This window comes from Salminus brasiliensis, chromosome 1 (assembly GCF_030463535.1).
Source record: "Salminus brasiliensis chromosome 1, fSalBra1.hap2, whole genome shotgun sequence".
Lineage (NCBI taxonomy): Eukaryota > Metazoa > Chordata > Actinopteri > Characiformes > Bryconidae > Salminus > Salminus brasiliensis.
In genome coordinates this window covers 2,493,203-2,510,331 of record NC_132878.1, presented here as the reverse complement: position 1 = coordinate 2,510,331, position 17,129 = coordinate 2,493,203, and the positions used below count along the sequence as shown (strand labels likewise).

The window sequence follows — 17,129 nt, the reverse complement described above, 5'->3', positions numbered from 1 at the left end:
TTAGAAAGGTTAGAGAACAGGGTTGGAATGACAGGAAGAGCCTTTTCATGGTTCAAGTAATATTAAACTGAGTGTTATCAGTTCATAAAGGTAAAGGATTTATTACAATATAGATGTCTCATTACATATTATGAACCATCACGATTACTTAGATCTCAGGGTGCTGCTTCTTACTCGTCCCCAAAAATTAAGAAAGCCACAGCAGGGGGAAGAACCTTTTCTTATAAAGCCCCCCAGCTCTGGAATAACCTTCCAGATAATGTTCGTGACTCAGACACAGTCTCAATCTTCAAGTCTAGGCTGAAAACCCTTTAGACGAAGGTTGTAGGTCCAGGGGTTCGCGGACACAGGGAATTGTAGTATACTGAGATGCTTGAGCTGTCGCCCTGCCGTTTGCACGTGATTACTCAAATTTGTGGATGGTGGAGCAGACAGGGTTTCAGGTTGTTCCTATGGCTCTATTACCCTCTGTCTGTCTCCTTTTTGTTAGGCTGTGATAGTCAGACCAGCTGCCACCCACCAGATTGTCCACCAGGCTCCCCTGCCACCTGTGTCAGACCAGCTGCACACCCTCATACCACTGCTACCTGCCCAATGATGATGTTAAAATGTACATGGACTCTTAACTATCTGTCACTGTAATTATTATTATTACCACTATTAACCATCGTTTCTCTTAGGATTGGTCCTCTTTGTGAGTCTTGGGGATATTTCTTGCTGCTGTTGGCTTTTGACTGCCCACTGGGGGTCTTATGATGATCTCTTGTTTTATTACTGTTTACTGATTCTGTAAATCTGCTTTGTGACAACGGCAGTTGTACAAAGTGCTATACAAATGCATTTGATTTCTCTTCTAATCCATTTACCTCTGTAGCAGCCTGGTCTCAGCAGTGTGGAAGGCTGTAAGAGTAAGTTACCACTTTCTCTGGCTCTGTGTTGGAAGAAAGCTACAGAGATCATGCAATTAGAATTCTGCCATCAGCATTTGTGAAGATGATAGCTGTGAATATGTTAATTAGGTAAAGTCTGACAGTGGTCTTCAAATCTGGACTTAGGGTGTGCCATTACATTAACTGTTGCCTTTACTTCATGTGAAACTAAAATCCAGAACGGGAAGCTGGGTTGACTGTAATGTAAACATGTCTAATGTCTATTTTAGTACATTTCTAACACACAGTGTATAATAGTGATTTACACAGTTGTAATACTTATTAAATGTGTTTCAATTAAAAAAAACTTTAAGTAGTAAAATATGGATTTAATTAAAACTATGCAGTAGTTTGTTTAAACTGTGAAGTAAACTTAAAATAGTTCCATTCTAGTTCAAGTTAAAGTCAGACCTTTCTACTATTTCTGTAGAATTAAAGTTTAATACTTTAGTCTTCTTTCATTAGAGTTCAGTCATGTTGCTAAAGGTAAGGCCTCCTAACTGCTTCCCTAGTTCATAGCTGCAAATAGCTGCTGCACTTTCACCAGCACTAACATTCAGAGGCTCAGCTTTCACCAGGAAAGACAGGATTCTTTTGCCATGCAGGTGTTCCTCCACAAAAAGGGCTTTCACAGCCATACCAGACCTTTGTCTCCTCCTATCTCTCTTTACTTCTCTCAGTCTCCACCTCCCTCTCTATAAACCAACCTAGAACAAGGAAGTCTCTCAGTTCAGAGAAAACTCAGAGTCTCTCTCTCTCTCTCTCTCTCTCTCTCTCTCTCTCTCTCTCTCTTCACTCTGCAAGTACAGGACAATGGCAGAAGCCAGTATCTCAGTAGATCGGGACCAGCTCAGCTGTCCAGTCTGTCTGGATCTGCTGAAGAATCCAGTGACCGTTCCCTGTGGACACAGTTTCTGTATGGACTGTATTAACGGCTGCTGGGATCAGGAAAATCAGAGTGGGGTCTACAGCTGCCCTCAGTGCAGAGAGACCTTCACTCCGAGACCTGTTTTACGCAGGAGCTACTTTATAGCTGAAATGTTGGAGAAACTGAAGAAGATAGAACTTCAGGCTGCTTCTCCTGCTGGACCTGGAGACGTGGAGTGTGATTTCTGCACTGGGAGAAAACTCAGAGCTGTGAAATCCTGTCTGACGTGTCTGGCCTCCTTTTGTGAAGCTCATCTGAAGCCTCACCAGGAGGTTCCTGCACTGAAAAACCACAAGCTGGTCAAAGCGTCCAAACAGCTGCAGGAGAAGATCTGCTCTCAACACGACAAGCTGATCGAGATCTACTGCAGAACTGACCACAGCTGTATTTGCTATTTGTGTACCATGCATGAACACAAAGGTCATGATACAGTTGCAGCTGTAGCAGAAAGAAACCAGAAGCAGGTGAGAACTAGAACTCTTTCAGGATTAAGTTATGCTAATTATACATTAATTAAAATACTAATATATTGATTAACTGGAATCTAAGGGTGTAACTAGGTCAATATGGTTGTTAAAACTAAACCTCGTCTAGTTGACATTGAGTTCCATCCTACCATGATAAACTATAAAGGAGAGGGGCGGGGCCTATGCTGTGAAACACTTTCATAAAATATCTAAAATCCATCTGAACCTGAAAATCTGATTCTGTTACATTCCTGGAGTCAGTTGAAGCACCTGGTGTTAAAAATGTCACCACTCAGTGTTAGTCATGAAGTTAAGCAAGTCAAACTAACCTAGATATCTTTGATCAGCCAATAGCCATCTTCCAGCCTTTTTACTGTGTAATTCTAGAGTGAAATTTTACACTTTATTATACTTGATTTCTCCTCAGGATGAACTGAAGCAGATTCAGAAGAAACTTCAGCAAAGACTCCAGGAGGAAGAGCAGAAGCTGCAGCAGCTGAAGTTGGTAATGAACTCTTTTAAGGTGAGTAACGAGCAGAGAAATGCTTACCGTGGACCCTGAACTTCGGACATTTAAATTCATTGTATTTCAACATTATTTTCCAGAGTTCCAGAAGTGCTTCACTGTCCACTTGGAAAAATATCCCTATCCAGAGTGAACACACTAGAGTCCAAACATCTGTCTAAGCTTAGATACTGCCCAATACAAAAGTCAGTACTGAAACCTAGATACAGTCGATTCACAATACTCAACAGCTAGATTCACTACAAACGCTTAAGTGACTTAAGACTTAAGTGCAATTACAAGAACAGTGCTGAATTAAGATCTGTTAAAAGAAATTGGTCTTCAGTCGGCACCCAGGTGAAGATATTACCAACACCTCAGCTTCAGGACAGAGAGAAGTGCAGACACTTGTCTTCTATGCATCTTAATGGTGGGCTAAGCCGAGCTGTACTTGACACAGCTGGAAGGCCTCTTGGTATGGATCAGGACTTGACAATTGCTATGAGGCATGGAGGGGCTTTGTAGGCCAGCATCAGGGTTTTAAATCTTATGTGGGCCACCACAGCAAGCCCTGTGGTACATCTGTATGCAAAAAAGCTGCTAGCCAATCACAAATGTTTTAGAATATGCTCTGACTAATGTTTGTCTTACTTTCTTAGACCAGACTCCGCCCCATTCTGTCTTCAAACCTGCAGCCTGTTCCAACGTCTACAAATCGTGGTCTTGATTTAGCGAGACTTGGTTTAAATCACAGGTGTGGGCTTTGGGATGGGCTGAGAGAGTTTTAGAGAGCTGGACGGAGAAACACTGATCTAGAGTTACAGTAAAAGAATAAGAGAATGATGGTGGAAGTTTAATTGGACCCCCCACCCTGTCTGTGTTCTCAGTGCTCTGCTCAGGCAGCGGTGGAGGACAGTGAGAAGATCTTCACTGAGCTGATCCACTCCATCGAGAAGAAGCGCTCTGAGGTAACCAAGCTGATCAGAGCTCAGGAGAAGACTGAGCTGAGGGAAGCTGAAGAACTCCTGGAGAAACTGGAGCGGCAGATTTCTGATCTGAAGAGAAGGAATGATGAGCTGAACCAGCTTTCCCAAAATGAAGATCACATCTCCTTCCTCCAGGTAACTGGATCACTGATCTGCAGACGGACTCGTTCCTCAGAAAGTTCCTCTACAGTTCTTCTCAAAAGTTCATTAAGGAAACTTTTCCATTAAGGAAAGCTTCTCTATGGAGATTTTACAAGCTGGACATATTCTGTCATAATTCTGGACATATAACGTAGCTTTTATCTCTCTGTTTTTTATTGGTTTCTTTCTGTAGAGTTTCCAGAATCTCTGCATCTCCTCTGAACCCGAGGACTCGTCCAGCATCTCCGTCTGTGAACAGCTCTCATTTGATGCAGTGAGGAAATCTGTTGTGTATCTCTTCTTTGATCTGAAACAGCGTCTGGAGCATTTCTGCAATAAGGAATTCGGTAAACTCCCTCAGGGTAAGAGGAGGACACGCCCAGATTCCCACACCTCACATCAGAGTCTGATTCACTGATCTTGTTGGACTGTTCTGGTTTATGTTCCACAGTTTATGTAAAATTTCAGACGATTTCAGCCTCAGAGCCAAGAACCAGATATGATTTTCTGCAGTGTAAGTTCACACACACACACACACACACACACACACACACACACACACACACACACACACACACTCTGTACTTTTCAGATGGTCAACCCTAAACTCAATTCAGTGAAATTGTGTTAGCACACGTCCACATGTATTCAGACACCTGCTCCTCCACAGTTTCTTCTGAAATCAAGGGTATTAAGAAGGAGTCTGTCCTCCTTACTGCAGTAACAGCCTCTACTCTTTTAGGAAGGCTTTACTCCAGATATTGGAACATTGCTCTGAGGAGGATTTGATTGTATTGGGTAATTTAAGGATATGAGAACTCCCAATCATAATCAATAAAATCGAAAAAGATCACAAATGGCAAATGAACCAGCCTCCCTCACCACTTAGCTACTCCAGGTCCAAAACCCATGTCCTTGACCTGTGCTGTATGAAAGATGGAGTCCAGCCATCGACCGACAGCTGGACAAAGTCCAACCCGTAGGTGAGACTCCTGATGAAACAGCTCCAGTTCTGCTGAAAAGCATGTGGCTTTACTTCTCCAAACTCACTTTTAGACTCTTTTTCTGAGGCTCCTGAGGTTTCCACTAAAAGCCGAGGTGCACATTAACGCAGTAATGCTGTTATTAGCAGGGCTGTCTAGATACTTTTAGACATGTAGTGCAGAATGTTCTTGAAATATTGAAATAAGTTTCTGAGTAAAAATATTTATTTTCTGCTCTTTTAGATTTCTGTCGGCTAACTCTGTCTCACAACACAATGAACCATTGCCTCAATATGTCTGAGTTGGGCAGAGCGGTGAGTAGTTACAAAAGTACACTTTGTCTTTATTATCCAGAAAGATTTATCTCAGTGTCTCAGGTGTTGAGTAAGGAGAGTGTGTGTGGACGAGCTTACTGGGAGGTGGAATGGGGAGGACAGTGTGTGTCCATATCAGTCTCATATAAAGGGATCAGCAGGAAGGGGGGTGATGAGTGTTTGTTTGGACACAACGATCAGTCCTGGAGTCTGGAGTGTTCTTCACCTCCATCATTCTGGCACAACAACATTAGGACTGAACTCCCAAACCAATCATTCTCCAAAATAGGAGTGTATGTGGACCACAGCGCAGGAACTCTGTCCTTCTACAACATCTCACACACAATGACCCTCATACACACAGTCCAGACCACCTTCACTCAGCCCCTCCACGCCGGGTTCTGGGTTGGTGAGGGATCAGTTAAACTGTGTGATTTTCAAATGTAGAAATTTGATTTATGGATGCATTAGAGAAAGTTTCAGTGTGTTTTCATGTGGTTTTAAGGGGGAATCTATAAGAAATCAGAGTTCTGTCAATATCAGTAACAGTAAACCTGCTTTGGGCTGGATAGCTGCATACACTGATAGACCAGCTGAACCATCACCATAAACCATAACTCAAATAAAATCAAATGCTGTGCCGGTCAGCCAGCTAGCCTAACAGTTTTCTCCTTGTTGACCAGCTTTTAACCCACTTTATCCATCACAGATTATCTGAAACCAGTTAGCAGCTAAAGCTGGTGTTGAGCTGGATTTTACAGCAGGGCCGTGATGTGGGTGATGTGGGTTACAGTGCAGTTTTCTGTTCTTCATCTAATATCCAGTAAAACACAATAGAGCTTTCTCTTCTCAGTTGACCTGCACTCAGGCTACACTGCTCAACAACACCAGACTGAGAGTGATTTCCCTCTCTTTTAATATTCTTTTGGTCGTTCCTGAAAAAGAATATCAAAGCACACACTGATATGTAACCCGCCTTAATTCCCTGTAGCTCACTGATGTCTAACTGGTGTGCAGTAGCATTAGTTTGCATGCAGGAATATTAGTGTTAAGACTTCTTAACGACTTCATAACTCAGAGGATCCAGTGAGGTTCAGGGGTGTGAAAACCTTTATTATTACCTTTATTATCTCTGGGTACAGCAGCATTGACAGCAATCTATTAGCTTCAAATGGCTGGAGTGCTAACAGTTTAGCCATTAGCACTGAGATTGCTGAAAGATGGAGTGACAAACACATTGATTTTGTTTTATTGTTTTTGTTTTGATCCATAAACCATAAACTTTTCCATCTGACTCAAGTTTAATTGCAATATTTAGCCACTTTTGAGAATTTTCTATACACTTTCTTTCAATTGCATTTTTAAAATTGCCAAATAAAACTTGTAACGAGGAGCAGATTCAGAATGCACTTAGCTAAACTGGCTTGAATTAGCTAATTAGCCAGCTGCATTAAACCTGTACTGAAGAAATTCTGAACAAAATTAAACTTTTGTAAAAAAAAAAAAAAAAAAAAAAAAAAAAAAACTTTTTAAACAATAATTAGCTCTGCTGTTAATGACTGTGCTACATGTTGTTGTTGTTGCTTTTAGTTTGCTAATTAGCATGTAAAGTACTGAAGTTAGCATGCAGTAGTCGGAGTAGCTCAACACTTTCCCTCCACCATAACAGTCCTTGGGTAAGACTCCTAACTGTAGGTTCTCATACCTGTGTGACATCATTCACCTGTAATTCATTCATTTTCAGAGCATCAGATGAATACTGTAAATGTAAAACTGTGTGAAATTGGGGCAATTAATCAATCAACTACTGTGTGGTTTTCTGGTCATTAATCTGTTTTTTAGGTGCAGGACATTCTTAGCATCTTTGACATTTAGCAGCTCAGACTGACACACATACCTGGGCTAACAAGCGCCAAAGCTAGCTTATCTTCCTAACAAGGTCTTCAAAAGAACAAAACACTACTGTATGAATATATAAATGTCTAAATACAAATGTATATATTTTTCAAATTGCTTATTTTTATTTGCTTATATTTCACTTTATTAGGGAATAGAATGATACACTGCTGTAGTTTCTTGGACATTAATGAGCACATTAATTATATAATATTTCTTTGTTGTTTTCAATATAATACCAGTTTATGCACAGTGGATTTAAACATTACAAACTATTCTCCCAAAATATGTTGTAGTAATTAAGCATTTATGTTTATTTTGGTCTAAAATCTGATGAATTGCAGATTTTGCAATAATTTTATTAGGACTCCATTCTATATTCTATATGCTTGTCAGTTTATTATTATATTGATAATATCTAATAATAATAATAATAATAATAATATTTCTACCTACCTGAGTTTCCCTCTCCTTGCACTGTGGCTCCTAGTAATAATATTGTATCTATAGTTTTACTACTTTATATATCAATAGTACAATAATACAATAATACATATGTTGCTCTTGTAAACACTTCATATATCCACACTGACCCTGTTTACTTTTATTAATAGTTTGTTGTTAATAGTGCTTCTGTAACTTTTGTTGTATTTATTCTAATAATGTCTGTACTGTGTCTGTACAGTACTGTGACACTGACATATCCTTTGGGAACAATAAAGTGCCATCTTATCTTATGCTTTTCAACTTTCATAGTCTTTATTGAATCTTCCAATAAAGTTTCTGGACACTAGAGCTTCTGGTGTTTTATGTATTACGTATTTAATTAATTCCTCATGCTATATTAATAATAATAGTAGAAGTACATTTGTAGCATTTTGCTGACACTATTATGCTGAGAGACTTATAAGGTTACTCATATTACAGAGGTTGGTCAGTGTTGTCTAAGGACTCTTTTTGGCATAGCACAGTCACCCAGACTGAGAATTGAACCCCAGTATCCCACATGGTGTAGTAGCTCAGTGGCAGGTAGTAGTGTTATATGCTGTACCACACCCGTGACATTACTTTAAAAAATAATTATGAAGTTGTTTATTTCAGTCATTATTAAAACAGTCCCAGAAGAACAATGTGGTTGGTGTGGCGCAACAGATAACACCACTACCTGCCACTGAGCTACCACACCATGTGGGAGACTGGGGTTCGATTCCCACTCTGGGTGACTATGCTGCGCTACACCAATAAGAGTCCTTGGGCAAGACTCCTAACACTACACTGGTCCACCTGTGTAATATGAGTACCCTTGTAAGTCGCTCTGGATAAGAGCGTCAGCTAAATGCCATAAATGTAATGTAATGTAAGAACAAATACACATCATATATATGAGTTTACATTTTTAGGAAATTAAACAAAAAAAAAAACAGCTTAATCAAAAGATTAGGAAATTAGAATAATTTTATACCTTCATCTGAAACTAATTCAGCACTGTATCATTACAAAGAGTCATTCCAAACCCTTAAGCACTACTACAGTTTTGAACATTGCTACAACACAATACAATAGCATCAGAAATGAAGCACGGATTCAGATGGTTCCAGATAGTCAGTTCAGTAAATGCTGAGGGCTCAGACAATCATTCACAGGGGGTTTAGTTACAGTTCCTGCAAATAAGAGTCTCAACATGAGAAAATCTGAAATACACAGATAGGCTGAGAGATAGATAGATAGACAGACAGACCCTATTTCTAACCTCACCTGTGTTAAATTATACACGAATGAGATATGGAATTCAGCAAGGCCCTATTTGAGAGTGCCTGTCTTCTGTAGAGCTTAAGGGATGGCAGGTCAAGCCGAACCATACTTGAAGCCTGAAGGGCACATGGTAATGACCGGCCTTTGACCACTGTCATTAAGTATGGGGGGGCTGGTTCATTCTTGGCTTTGTAGGCCAACATCAGGGTCTTGGATCTAATGCGGGCAGCTACAGGAAGCCAGTGAAGAGAAAGCACCAGCGGAGTTACATGGCTGAAATTAGAGCAGATGATACACAGCTCTATATATCAGCCAAAAGTAAGGGGTCACTCTAGGTTATATGTTCACCAAGCTGGACCTGCACAGTGCCTACAACCTAAAGGTCAAAGAGGGTGACAAGTGGAAGAGAACATTCAGCACGCTGTCTGGGTACTACAAGTATTGTGTTATGCCATTTGGGTTGATTTATGCACCTGCTGTCTTCCAGCAATACATCAACAAGGTTCTCAGGGAGACCTTGGACAGGTATGTGTTAGTCTATTTGAATGACATCCTCATCTATAGCAGGTTGGTAGATGAACATGTTGCCTACGTCCGGCAGGTTCTCGAGTTGCTCCTGGAAAACCACCTGTTCCTCAAACTAGAGACATCCCAGCTCCATGCACAGATGATCTCCTTTTTGGTCTTTGCATCCCTGCACATGGCTGTATATTTTATTTTAGGTATATATATATAGGTATATTTTTTTTGTTTTCACAATCTTACCAGACCTTTGTCTCTTCCTATCTCCCTTTACTTCCCTCAGCCTCCACCTCCCTCTCTCTAAACCAACCCAGAAGCAGGAAGTCTCTCAGTTCAAAGACAACAAAACACAGAGAGCTGTTTTTTCTCTATCTTACACTGTAAGTAAAGAACAATGGCAGAGGCCAGTATCTCAGTAGATCAGGACCAGTTCTGCTGTCCAGTCTGTCTGGATCTGCTGAAGAATCCAGTGACCGTTCCCTGTGGACACAGTTTCTGTATGGAGTGTATTAACGGCTGCTGGGATCAGGAAAATCAGAGTGGGGTCTACAGCTGCCCTCAGTGCAGAGAGACCTTCACTCCGAGCTGAAATGTTGAAGAAACTGAAGAAGATAGACCTTCAGGCTGCTTCTCCTGCTGGACCTGGAGACATGGTGTGTGATTTCTGCATTGGGAGAAAACTCAGAGCTGTGAAATCCTGTCTGACGTGTCTGGCCTCCTTTTGTGAAGCTCATCTGAAGCCTCACCAGGAGGTTCCTGCACTGAAAAACCACAAGCTGGTCAAAGCGTCCAAACAGCTGCAGGAGAAGATCTGCTCTCAACACGACAAGCTGATCGAGATCTACTGCAGAACTGACCACAGCTGTATTTGCTATTTGTGTACCATGCATGAACACAAAGGCCATGATACAGTTGCAGCTGTAGCAGAAAGAATCCAGAAACAGGTGGGAATTAGAACTATGTCACAATTAAATTATGCTAATTATAAATCAATAAATTTAATCAATAATTGTCAGTGTGTAATACATGTATATTGATTAACTGGAATATAAGAGTGTATCTATTTCAATATGGTGATACAAACAGCATAAATCAGTGAATGGGGCTCCAAAACTAGTCTAGTTGACATTAAGTTCCATCATATCATAATAAACTGTGTAGGGGAGGGGCAGGCCTTTCAGCCTAAAGTTTTTACAGTGTAATCCTAGAGTGATATTACAGTATGGTTGGTTTCTCCTCAGAATGAAATAAAGGAGATTCAGAAGAAACTTCAGCAGAGACTCCAGGAGAAAGAGAAGAAGCTGCAGAAGCTGAGGAAGGAAAGGAACACTGATGGTGAGTAACGAGAAGAGAAATGCTTACTGTGGACACCAAACTTTGGACTTATGTTCATAAATGTTTTCTGACACTGCACAGCCAGTCAATCTATGTCTGATAAGAGGTACAATAAGTCCCAAACAACAATTTCACAGTACCGTTCTCAACTACCATTACACATTTAGAGCCACTGTATTGCAACAACATCCTTTCCAGAGTTCCAGAAATGCTTCACTGTCCACTGTAAAATATCCCTATCTAGAGTGAACACACTACAGTCCAAACATCTGTCTAAGCTCAGATAATGCCCAATACAAAAGTCAGTACTGAAACCTAGATACAAATCACAGGCGTGGGCTTTGGGATTGGCTGAGAGAGTTTTAGAGAGCTGGACTGAGAAACACTGATCTAGAGTTACAGTAAGAGAATAAGAGAATGATGGTGGAACTTTAATTGGACCCCCCACCCTGTCTGTGTTCTCAGAGCTCTGCTCAGGCAGTGGTGGAGGACAGTGAGAAGATCTTCACTGAGCTGATCCACTCCATCGAGAAGAAGCGCTCTGAGGTAACCGAGCTGATCAGAGCTCAGGAGAAGACTGAGCTGAGGGAAGCTGAAGAACGCCTGGAGAAACTGGAGCAGCACATTTCTGATCTGAAGAGAAGGAATGATGAGCTGAACCAGCTTTCCCAAACTGAAGACCACATCTCCTTCCTCCAGGTAACTGGATCACTGATCTGCAGACGGACTCGTTCCTCAGAAAGTTCCTCTACAGTTCTTCTTCTCAAAAGTTCATTAAGGAAACCCTAAATGCCTGTCTGAAATCTACAGTGATTTTAGGTCTAATTTGGTCTGGGATTCCCACGCTTAGCATTGAGCACTCTATTGGTCAGGGCTTCTCTATGAAGATAATTCAAACAGGCACCAGTAATTCACTCATTAGAAGGACTGTCTGGATAATTCTGGACATATAACGTAGCTTTTATCTCCATTTTATTGGTTTTTCTCTGTAGAGTTTCCAGAATCTCTGCATCTCCTCTGAACCCGAGGACTCGTCCAGCATCTCCGTCTGTCAACAGCTCTCATTTGATGGAGTGAGGAAATCTGTTGCGTATCTCTTCTTTGATCTGAAACAGCGTCTGGAGCATTTCTGCAACAAGGAATTCAGTAAACTCCCCCAGGGTAAGAGGAGGACACGCCCAGATTCCCACACCTCACCCTGTTTTTCTGATCAGAGTCTGATTCACTGAAAAGAGTCTGATTCACTGAACAGAGTCTGATTCACTAATCAGAGTTTGATTCACTGATCTTGTTGGACTGTTCTGGTTTATGTTACACAGTTTATGTAAAATTTCAGACGATTTCAGCCTCAGAGCCAAGAACCAAATATGATATGATATGATATGATGACCAAATAAGTACACACACACACACACACACACACACACACACTGTACATTTCAGTTGGTCAACCCTAAACTCAATTCAGTGAAATTGTGTTAGTACACATCCACATGTTTTCAGACACCTCCAGAGTTTCTTCTGAAATCAAGCATATTAAGAAGGAGTCTGTCCTTCTTACTGCAGTAACAGCCTCTACTCTTTTAGGAAGGCTTTACTACAGATATTGGAACATTGCTGTGAGGAGAATTTGATTGTATTGGGTAATTTAAGGATATGAGAACTCCCAGTCCTAATCTATAACTGCTAAAATAAAAAAAGATCACAGATGGCAAACGAACCAGCCTCCCTCACCACTTAGCTACTCCAGGTCCAAAACCCATGTCCTTGACCTGTGCTGTATGAAAGATGGAGTCCAGCCATCGACCGACAGCTGGACTGGACAAAGTCCAACCCGTAGGTGAGACTCCTGATGAAACAGCTCCAGTTCTGCTGAAAAGCATGTGGCTTTACTTCTCCAAACTCACTTTTAGACTCTTTTTCTGAGGCTCCTGAAATCTCAAAGTTCAAAGGCTACGAATGTGAATAATGCATCCTTGGGTCTCCCCTCTCCTAAACTAAGACAGACTTGGTTGAAGCAATTATATGTTTATGCAAATAATATGTAAATGAAAAGAATGAACTGCATGACTTTTTATTTGTTATATTAAAATCAAAGGTATAACCTCTCAAATCCTGCTGGTAACAAACATTCATCAAATAGGTTCCCACTAAAAGCCGAGGTGCACCTTAACACAGTAATGCAGTTATTAGCAGGCCTGTCTAGATACTTCTGGACATCTTATGCAAAATGTTCTTGAAATATCTGTCTGAGTAAAAATTCTATTTTTCTTTTTTTTTAGATTTCCTTGATCTGTCTCTGTTTGGCAGAGCGGTGAATAGTTACACAAGAACATTTTGTCTTTATTATCCAGAAAGATTTATCTCCGTGTCTCAGGTGTTGAGTAAGGAGAGTGTGTGTGGACGAGCTTACTGGGAGGTGGAATGCGAAGGACAGTGTGTGTCCATATCAGTCTCATATAAAGGGATCAGCAGGAAGGGGGGTGATGAGTGTTTGTGTGGACACAACGATCAGTCCTGGAGTCTGGAGTGTTCTTCACCTCCATCATTCTGGCACAACAACATTAGGACTGAACTCAGAGCCCGATTATCCTCCAGAATAGGAGTGTATGTGGACCACAGCGCTGGAACTCTGTCCTTCTACAACATCTCACACACAATGACCCTCATACACACAGTCCAGACCACCTTCACTCAGCCCCTCCACGCCGGGCTCTGGGTTGACTGGGGATTAGTTAAACTTTGTGATTTCCAAATGTAGAAAAGTTCATAACTTCATTGATTTTCATTTATCTTCATGTTGTTTATGGATGCATTAATAATTTTAGTTTCCATTTTTTTATAAAAAGAGAAAGTTTCAGTGTGTTTTTCATGTGGTTTTAAGGGGGAATCTAGAACAAATCAGAGTTCTGTTAATAACAGTAACAGTGAACCTGCTTTGAGCTGGACAGCTATATTAGCACTGCACCGACCCATCGGGACTTTGTACCAATCCTGAGAGTTCTTTAACCAAGATAGTGAAGAACAGAAGGCTTTCAGTGATGTAGTGAGTAAACAGTAAAAGTCTGAGACCGTGAGCTGCTCTAAATCCAGTCTGATAAACTAGATGCTCCTGATGTGGCTGTTGGTGATATTAGCAAACCTGCTGCTTCACTTCCCCTCACTGGGTTCAGCTCTACAGCAGCTCTACTGCTTCTGGAAGCTGGAAAACAGGAACCACTTAAACTGGATCTGTTCTGTACTGGAGTTCATCTATAGATCAGAAAGTATCTGAAAAAACTAAAGCAGTCTAGCACTATTTCAAAACAAAATTGGCTTGAAAATAAACCTGAACAAACTAAAAACATCTAATGCTGTGCTGAGCAAGAACTAAGCTACTGAACCTTAGCTAGCTTACCAGCTTTCTCCAGGATGACCAGCTGTTTACCCATTTTAACCATCAAAAGCCAGCTTAGATCATCTGAAACCAGTTGGCAGCTAAAGCTGGTGTTGAGCTGGATGTTACAGCAGGGCCATGGTGTGGGTGATGTGGGTTACAGTGCAGTTTTCTGTTTATCTAATACCCAAAGAAACATGATAGAGCTTTCCCTCTTAGCTTGCTTTGACCAGTCATACAAGTTGACCTGCAGTGAGGCTACACTGCTCAACATTACCAGACTGAAAGTGGGTTCCTCTTCTGTTAATACTCTTTACACACTGACAAAGCACACACTGATACGTTGATATGGCCTGCCTTACTTCCCTGTGACTTTCTGATGTCTAACTGATGTGCACTAGCATTAGCTTGCATGCAGGAAGATTTGTGTTATGATAATTCAGAGGATCCAGTGAAGTTCAGGAGAACAGAAGTTCAGCATTAAAACAACAGAAAATCCTGATTTACAAATCCTTATCCCACGATCTGGATCAACTTTGTCCAGTCTGAAAATGTTCTGGGATAAAATCTGAGATAATTTAGATCCTTGATACAAAAAGAGTGGATTTCATTAATGGGAAAATTTGATAATAATAATAAAATTATTATTATTATTATTATTATTATTATTATTATTATTATAGTAGTACATTTATAGCATTAAGCTATCACTCTCATGCAGATTGACTTACAAGGTTACTCACATTACAGAGGCTGGGCAGTGTAGAATCTTGCCCAAGGACTCTTTTTGATGTAGCACAGTAACCCAGACTGGGAATTGAACCCCAGTATCCCACATGGTGTGGTAGCTCACTGGCAGATAGAGGTGTTATACCTTTTATTATCATAAAAATAATAAAGCAGTAGTTATTATTATTTCCAGGATAATAAATACACATAAATACATGAGTTATTAAATTGTTAGGGGAAAAAAAACAAACAAAAAAACAAATTTATCACAAGTTCAAGAAATTAGAATAATTTTATGTCTTCACCTGACGTTAAATTGACACTGCATCATCACAGTCATTCAAAATCCTTAAATGCTAACACAGTTTTAAACAGTCCTACAACACAATACAATAGGATTAAAAATTAATCATTGATCAGCAAACACACACACATGCTGTGGAGCACATGTACATACATGTTTAGCGAGCGAGTACAGAGAACTTATTCAGGACTTTGTGGACTGGTGTCTGCAGAACCACCTTCAGATAAACGCTGGAAAGACCAAAGAACTGGTGGTGGATTTCCGCAGGTGCAGACACCCCCCTCCATCAGTGAACATCCAGGGTATGAACATCGAGTAAAAACATTATTTATATTGTGTTTATAGTGTAAATTAATAATCTACATTTTTTTTGTAACTGAATGTCTTGCTATCCCTTTCTGCTGTGATACTGAGAATTTCCCCACTGTGGGACTAATAAAGAACTATCTTATCAATCTTATCTTATCTTAGTCAATGGAAATAGCATGTGTGTGATGGTTCTAAAGAGACACGCCCATAAATACATGATTTATTTACAGCTCCTGCAAAGAAGAGTCTCAAAAAGAATAAATAAGAAATAGAACAGACAGACTGATCACATGTTTAAGAAATTCCAATCTGGATTCAGACCCTATAATAGCACTGATGCAGCTTCAGTAAAGATAACAAGCAATCTTCTGATCAAGACTTTGTATCCTTATTAGTTCTACTTAACCTCAGTTCAGATGTACGATAGATCACACTATCTTCCTAGAAAGGTTAGAGAACATGGTAGGAATCACAGGAACAACTTTATCGTGGATCAAATCAAAGTAAACTGAACATTATCAGTTTGTAAAGGTAAAGGGTTTATTTATTATACAAAAGCCAATTCCACAAGGCTCTATTTTAGGACCACTATTATTGCCATTTTACATGTTACCTCTAGACGCAGTTATAACCAAACAGTGTAAACTTCCATTGTTACGCAGATGATACACAGCTTTATATATCAGCCAAATGTAAGGGGTCTAGGTCTTCTCCTCCAAGGGGAGGCCCAGAGTCACACCAGCCACAAATCAAGCCCATAGCACAACACCTGGGCGAAGGGCTAAATAAACTCCCAGATTCAGTCACTCACTGCTGGATCTTTTGACTCATTCTGAGCATTTGTTACATTTGTTACTCTCCTGAAAAGATGAAAGATGAGTGGGTCTCACTCTTGTTCATATCTTCACAAGCTAGAACTTGGTCAGGGGCGAAGAGAGTGACAAGTGCAATACAGCATTCATCACCTTGGATGGGCACTATGAGTATGTTGTCATGCCATTTGGGTTGATGAATGCACCTACAGTCTTCCAGTGTTACATCAACGAGGTCCTCAGGGAGGCCTTGGACAGGTACGTGTTCGTCTATTTGTATTTCTATGATAGGTCTGTAGATGAACATGTCACCCACTTCCGGAAGGTTCTTAAGTTGCTCATGGAGAACCACCTGTTCATCAAGTTGGTGGTTCAATCCCAGTTCCATGTTCAGACAATCTCCTTTTTGAGTTTTGTCCTATTCCACATATTCTCAATATAAATATATATTCATATTCCCATACTCATGAGAAGTATTCATGAACTCGTGTTCGTCTCCCTGCCATGTTCAAAGAGTATGTGTCCAATATAAGGTAATTGAGCAGGGCTGAATGTTTGGGATATTGTTTTCTATTGAGGTTTCTTTTGTTTCTGTTTCTTTTTTATTACTGCTTTCATTGCTTTTCATTGAACTTCATTCAACTTCATTGGTCGTAATATTAGTGTTTGCATTTATTGATTTCCATCAAATTACCTATTTTCACAAATAATTGGCAGTTCTTATTTTCCCATTTTATCTTGTAATGATTAGTTGATTTGAGCTGCTGTTTCCTTTTTGTTAGTTTTTTGTATTCAAATATTCAATAAGATTGCCTTCTGGAAGTTTTGCTTGTTTAGTGTG

The 17,129-nt window shown here is 40.3% G+C and overlaps 1 protein-coding gene and 1 pseudogene across 1 annotated transcript; both read left to right on the top strand.

Moving 5' to 3' along the window:
* Positions 1-1,742: 1,742 nt before the first annotated feature.
* On the top strand, positions 1,743-4,551 carry LOC140571551 (E3 ubiquitin-protein ligase TRIM47-like). Its single transcript, XM_072692695.1, has 4 exons — positions 1,743-2,321; positions 2,752-2,847; positions 3,717-3,950; positions 4,150-4,551. Exons 1-4 carry the CDS (start codon positions 1,743-1,745, stop codon positions 4,372-4,374), a joined length of 1,134 nt encoding a protein of 377 aa, XP_072548796.1. The 3' UTR covers positions 4,375-4,551.
* A 5,266-nt stretch (positions 4,552-9,817) lies between these two features.
* LOC140537706 (E3 ubiquitin-protein ligase TRIM47-like) lies at positions 9,818-13,146 on the top strand (annotated as a pseudogene).
* The last annotated feature ends 3,983 nt before the right edge of the window (positions 13,147-17,129 follow it).